The 7,440-nt window shown below is 28.6% G+C and overlaps 1 protein-coding gene across 1 annotated transcript; it reads right to left on the reverse strand.

Moving 5' to 3' along the window:
- Positions 1-2,254: 2,254 nt before the first annotated feature.
- LOC111674583 lies at positions 2,255-3,352 on the reverse strand. The gene is made up of 2 exons (XM_023435227.2): positions 3,316-3,352; positions 2,255-3,081 (listed from the first exon to the last, which is right to left on the reverse strand). The coding sequence occupies exons 1-2, from the start codon at positions 3,328-3,330 to the stop codon at positions 2,377-2,379; spliced, it is 720 nt and encodes a 239-aa protein (XP_023290995.2). The 5' UTR covers positions 3,331-3,352; the 3' UTR covers positions 2,255-2,376.
- Between the last annotated feature and the right edge of the window lie 4,088 nt (positions 3,353-7,440).

The following is a 7,440-nucleotide window of genomic DNA, read 5'->3' on the forward strand; positions in this document are numbered from 1 at the left end:
TTGATAATGACCACTCATTACCAAGTAATGTATAAAATAACTACATTACCTTTAACACTTATTACCAAAATATTGTATAGGGTATTTACGAAATTCACTATTCTTCTATGAAGATCGGTGCGATAAATAAATAATTTTTACAAAATATGCGTCATTTTTTAAAATTTTTTTTTGTTAACTTGAAGAAAATAGTACTCTTTTATTCAAATTGCCCTTAATGTATATGTATGTGTGTCTGTTTGTACATCTATATGTTTTTTTATTCTTTAACATTGAATTGCTAAACTTTTGTTTGTTTGTGCTTGTTGTGTTATTTATATTCCGTTATAGGGATTAATTTATTCTCTCCATCATTAAGGACATTTAACTAAACAAAGGAATACATGCTTACATTGGCATATACCCAGTAGTTCTGCTAGTACCCTGTGTATCCTTATTATATAATATGAAACACACCCTTAAAGATGAGGCTTCAAATGATTTTATTATTCCGTTTTTAACACATCGAATATTTATGTATATAACCATAAAATACATACATATATTCCGACTCCTTATAAAACTCTAAGCTGATTTAAACATGTCGGAGATTTTATTGGGCCTAGAGAAAAGGACATAGAACATAAAATTGTTGCCAAATATTCCACCTTTGATTAAAACGTTATGATCCAAGAACAAAATTATGTTAAATGTTCTAGTATCTCATACAAAGTTACCTTCAGAAAATGATTAAAAATCAATAATTAAATAATGTGAACGTAAAAACTTCAGCCAATATTTAATATAAAAGTCCCAGATTCCTTTATGTAAAATTTTAAGATTCTATCTTCTATAGTTTTTCAGATAAACAATCTTTTATTTAATTCCTCCATGTATGTTCCAAGCCGCCCCAACCACCTAATAAAAGGTCATGAACGACATTTATTAAATAATCATATTGACACTAAATTAGCTCCGACAAAATTTGAGGACTCCAACTGTTTTATATTCTGTGATAAACTGATTTAATACTTTCTTAATATGGAGGTGTTGTCGAATTTAAGTTCTGAAATTGGACCTCATAGGCCTACCGATGGTATAGACAGAGTTCCTTAAAGTAAGACACCTCGGGAATGTACGATTTTTAAAACGATAATATTTTTTCGTTTGTGATCCGATTTTAAAAGAATTATATATATGAAATCTGCTCTAATGAGTATTACAAAAAACCCTCTCTTACCGCCTTATGCAAAAACGATTATTAAGTTAACAATGGTTGTTAAAACCTGTTTTTATATGGAAAAAGTGTGCAGTAAACCATTGTTAACTTTAATAATCGTTTTTGCATAAGGCCCTTAGTGTTTAGGAGATATTCGTATTTGAAAATTAAATTTTCAACGTTTTTACTCGCTCTTGTACAGTTTTTTGCTTACGATGTTTAATCAACAAAAAAAATCATTATCGGGACTGAGTCAAAAGTTATATGCATTTAAATTTAAACAAATTGTAGCTAATTGTCTATAACGTATGTCGTCTAATAAGGAATTAGTTGGTAGTTCTAATACTTGAGGATATTAGAAGTTTTTTTTAAGAAATATTGATTTTACATTCCAGATAGAAGAGTAATAAACATATAAATCCTAAAAAGTCGGGTAAGCATATTTATTATATGTTTGTACAAAAGAAAAAATTTATACTATTAAACAGCAGTCACTTTTATCGAAAAGTAATTAATTAAAAAGTGAATAAAACTCTTTTTACTGTTTGATACGTCACTTAAACCTTTTTCTGAACAATGCACATTTTTAGAACGGGATATCTTAAAATTATTCGGTAATCTATCTTATGACAACAACCCCAAAATAACTGGGTATTTAAAAACAACACACGCACATTTTTTAAATCCTTAATACACACATACTTTTGTACAAGTAAAATTTTGGAATAAATACATGCACACACATACCATACATATGTATGTCTGTTAGATGCTAATGTTAATTGACTTTTTAGTTTTTCGAACGACAAAAATAACAAAAACTACAAAAATATTTCCAGACCAACAGAACGAATACCAAAAAGTGAAACACACAGCATGAAATCCAAATGAATTTCAATTTGTTGTGATTTTTTGGCAGAACATGCGAAATGTTTCTCACATTTGATTGAGGTCAAAACTTTTTGTCGGGATTAATTGGTTAAATGTGTTCAAAGCACAAAAATAAATAAAGCACAACGCAACATCGCACAAAAAATAAGAAGATTTTGTTTTTAATGTTAATAAAATCGAAAAAAAATGTATTTAAGTAAAAACTAGTTAACAACGGAAAATATATCTAACTTACTAACAAACTACTACATAGAACAATTTAAAGGAATGAAACGTATTAATAGCAATTACAAACGGAAGCGGAAACGACGCAAAGAAGGTGGTAAATAATCAGCAATTGGTATAGGATTAGCTGGCAAATACTGATGTCCAGGACCAGCTGGTATATGACCAGCAGATACTGGGGCTCTGGAGGCAAAATTCAAAACAGATGCATCACCACCATTTACAGTTTGTGACGTTCCGGGCAAGGTGTTGTATTGCTCCTGTATGGCTTTTTGAGCATTAGCAGCATCTTCAGGAGTACGATACTTAACAAAATGTACTTCAGGTTTACTTTGCGATTGAGATTTAAGATTTTGCAATTTATTGGCCAAGTCACCGATATCAGACTGCTTAGAAAGCACATAAATAGCGGTACGTTCCTGAGCAGCATGTTTAGCCAAGTTAAGAGCAGCTTCTTCAAATCCTTTGTTTTCTGGTGACTTAATGAAAACTACGCGTAAATTCTTTTTCAAAGCACCAGCAATTTTATTCGCCGCCTCGTTTTCATCGAAAGCATCTTCGGGAGCGGCATATGAATAAAACTCTTTTTTGAATTCGGATATTAGTTGAGCCGGTTGTGGAGCAGGAGTCTCAAGGGTCTGTGCAAGCAAGTTGGAAGCATCTTGAGAAAGACCTGGTGTAAATGAGAGTCCATCATCTGAATGTTCGACAGGTTGATAGTTGTAGCCCAATTTATCGGCGCATGTTAGGGCTACCAAGCATAAGATCTAAAAGAAAAAATATTGTGTGATTTATAAAAACGGAGTAACTATTAAAGTATTAAAAACTAATGCAATAATTATTTGTTAAGAATTAATGTTTAATATGTTTGACTCTGATTCTGTGTATACCAGTATAGTTTTCGCACTAAACAGTTTTTTTATATTTTTTTATTATTTAAGCATTCAATAAACTAACTTAATGTGTATTTGATTTATAATTTTTCAAAAAATAGAACTTACAATTAATCCACGCATTTTTTGTTTTACTATCAATTCCTTGAACTCCACTCGAAGAAAAACAAACTTAAAATGATATCTTTACTGTAAAACGACCCACTATTTATATATTTACATCAAACTATAATACTTCAGTTTACACCAAGATTGGAAATATTTTGGAAAAATACATTAATCAAATCATTAATTTATTAGCATAAAATACACAAGTTTTAACATCTTTATCAAACAAAATTACATTTTTTTATCGATTTTATTTAAAATGCACTAAATGTTATTATAACTATATGACTTTAATTGAATTATCAAAAACTAAAAATTCCACAGATTCCAGCATTTTTTAACAAAACTGCATTAACAGGTTAAATTATGAAGTTTCCATTAACAATGTTTATGATATGAAAACATAGTTAATTTTCTGAAATATGTATTAATGTATGTGACACTAACATCTATACATATAAATTATAGGTGTAATAAAAAAATTACAATCCCCCAACACCTGATCTACACTCAAAAAAGTGGAAGGTTTAAAATGCTCCGGTAACATTATTTGCAGTCACCAAACTAAATCTCACTTACCATAATTTTCTTCAACTGTAAAATATTTCTTGAACTAATGAACCTTAAATCCCCTGCTTTTGTTTTAAACTATTTTGGTATATATAATTAGCTAAAACGCATTAAAAATTCCTTATATTTTAAATACCGATGCAGCTTTATTGTTTATACATATAAAATTTTTAAACATATATAATACAATCACTAATTTATAGTTAAATAGCGAACGGACAGACACTTTTGTAGGTAGGAACTTTTTTAATTCAAATATATATAAAACTTTATATATTGAACTAAGCGTGCGGATGATTTAAAAGTTAATTTATGTATTTTTCAGCCTACTGTTAAGAGCAAATCATTGTATGTAAATGAATCCAATGTTGATGCCCTTAACCATTATGTATGAAGTTCATACGAGAGTGTTAGAAAGGCAGGTCGTATAGCAAGTGGTGCATTACGATAATGGATAATTAGTGGTTTCATAAATTATAAGGTCGTATGTAAAAATAATATACTGAACGATTAAATGACAATATAAATGTAAATAAAAATTCTGTGTAAACTAAAAAATGGTTATGTGAAAAGTTCGACAAGAAACCCGTAGAAATATACAATTTCTAATATTGTTTAAATCTCGTCTCAGAGAATAATTCAAAGCCGATTGATATATGATATGCATATATTTATGATCAACATTTTTAAACTTTACAAGCATTAGCATATGTATAATACCCTACCCAATATAGAGCTGTAAGTTATTATAACTAGCTAGAAAACAGTTTTTACTTCGCGGAACCCTGAGAAATTTCTTTCATTTTACGACCAATATACATATTTTGATACTATATAATCCTAAAAAATTGTTCATCTGAATATTGTCCTAGTCCATAAATCTCTAGGTCAAAGAAATGTTGAGATATCATATTTATACAATATTCCCGTACATTGAGAATATTTAATATTTCAGAAAGGTTTGGAATTGCATATTTTTGAACATGGAATGACTTCCTTGTTGGAATCTTAACACGATGTTTAATTTGATAATCGTGAAAACTATCACATTTATTTACCGTCAAAGTAGCGAAAAGTTTTATTATGGGCGGGTTTTTCAGATAAAGATAATCTGCATTCTTTGTTTAAACCTAGTTTAATACATGTTTTGTGTTTTTCATTAAACAGTAACGTTACTCATTATCTTAGTTTAACTGAGTGTTATTGGCCAATTAAACTTATGTTATAAGTGAGAAATTACAATAATCAAAAACAATAAAACAATGATTTCGGAAAAACAAAAACTTAATATTCTAAGTTAATTGCAATATTGTTTTAAATGTTCATTTAAAATTTTTCTAAAATTTTTCATTTTACAAGATTATTATTTGCAAAAAACAGATGTTCGTTGTTTATATTTTTGTGGGAAAAGTTAACTGAACTTAAATCCATAAATGAAAAACACAATCATCGGTTAAAGTCCGCCTAAATTTGTTCCGAGTTAAATATAACAGCAAGTTAAACCTAGTTTAACTGAGTAGTAAGAGACCCACCCTAAGTATTTTAAAATATAAGCTAAGTTTAAGGAAAAATAATATAAAATAGCTTGAATGCTTTATTCGCATAATTTATAATTTGACCTCCTTGTGTTTTAAACTGTGTATTTGGAACTGAAATTTGATTTTAAAATACCTACGAATTATTTAACTGCATATTTGCACTAGACTATTGACTACACTATAGACTGGAATTTAGACTAGACTATTGACTAGACTATAGACTAGACTATAGTCTAAACTATAGACTAGACTATAGTCTAAACTATAGACTAGACTAGACTAGACTATACTATAGACTAGACTACACTACTGACTAGATTATAGTCTGGACTAGACTATAGATTAGACTATAGACTTATAGACTAGACTATAGGCTAGACTATAGACTGGACTATAGACTAAACTATAGACTAGACTATAGACTAAACTATAGACTAGATTATAGACTAGACTATAGACTAGACTATAGACTATACTATAGACTAGACTATAGACTAGACTATAGACTAGACTATAGACTAGACTATAGACTAGACTATAGACTAGACTATAGACTAGACTATAGACTAGACTATAGACTAGACTATAGACTAGACTATAGACTAGACTATAGACTAGACTATAGACTAGACTATAGACTAGACTATAGACTAGACTATAGACTAGACTATAGACTAGACTATAGACTAGACTATAGACTAGACTATAGACTAGACTACAGACTAGACTATAGAATAGACTATAAACTAGACTATAGACCAGACTATAGACTAGACTATAGACTAGACTATAGACTATATTATTGACAAGACTGGACTATACTAGATTAAAGACTGGTCTATAGACTTTAGAGTATAGACTGTAGAATATAGATAAGAATAGACAATGGACTAGACTATAGACTCTTTTTCATATCCTAAGTCAGCTTTTGTGACAATACGTAGTTGAATTTTTATGTATAGATGACTACATACATATGTATGATGTTTCTCTGAAATCTCAAAATTTAATTAATTTTAAACAAATACAAATAATGACTTAATATAAACTTATATTTTATAAATTATAATTTATGAAGTATTTAATATTAACACCTCTTTTGTGGGCATTTCTTGTCAGGAAACAAACCTAAATACATGTGCCCAACTAATTATAAAGACTGAGCGTTACTCGTGTGACCTTTGTATGTCTGTATTTTTTTTTTTTTGGGATGTATATTATACTCGTTAGAAAGAGCCTTTTTAATCTGCTAATTAAGAAATTTAAATAATTTCATAATGATGGCAAACTTTTCCACTTTTTTTAAAGAAGAAAAATATGAATTTTCTCGCTAAAAATGTCAAAGTTACAAAGTTATTATAATACAAAAAATGGGAAAAAGTTGTGTTAAGACTTTTTATTTGACGGAAGTTTTTCATTTTCAGTTGTTGCGATTACACGTAATTTCTTTAAAATTACGTTTATTAAAGCGAACTTTAGCTACAGAATTTAATAAACTATACGAAGTGGTTTATTACATTTAGGTGTATTTTTTATTATTAAATTTTCCTCTTTTTTAGATTTTTTTAAATGTGGCGGGCTTGCGGAGAGTCGTAAATTTTTTTAGAAAGAGTTTAGAGTTTTCTGATAAAATTCTAAATGAAACAATATATATTATATATAGTTATATTGCCCTTATCCCCAAAAAATATCCCATAATCTTTCTTTATAGAAACAAAAAAATGGAATTTAACTTTCCCCACCAGCCCTGTTCAAACTCGGTCTATTTAAATAAATTATTTTGATTTGAATAAAACATTTAAAAATGCAAAGCACCGATCTTCTCATCGAACCACTGTGTCATTATTTACCATGTGATAGTAAAATAAATATATGGCTCGAATACAATAGCCTTCTGATATATTAAATGATAATAATCATGTAATGAATTAATAATTAAAAACATTTTTCTTTTAATTTTAATTAATCTAACTTATACATCTAGCAGTCTTGTTACAACACTTATTAACTTAAACTA

Source organism: Lucilia cuprina, chromosome 4, assembly GCF_022045245.1.
Source record: "Lucilia cuprina isolate Lc7/37 chromosome 4, ASM2204524v1, whole genome shotgun sequence".
NCBI lineage: Eukaryota > Metazoa > Arthropoda > Insecta > Diptera > Calliphoridae > Lucilia > Lucilia cuprina.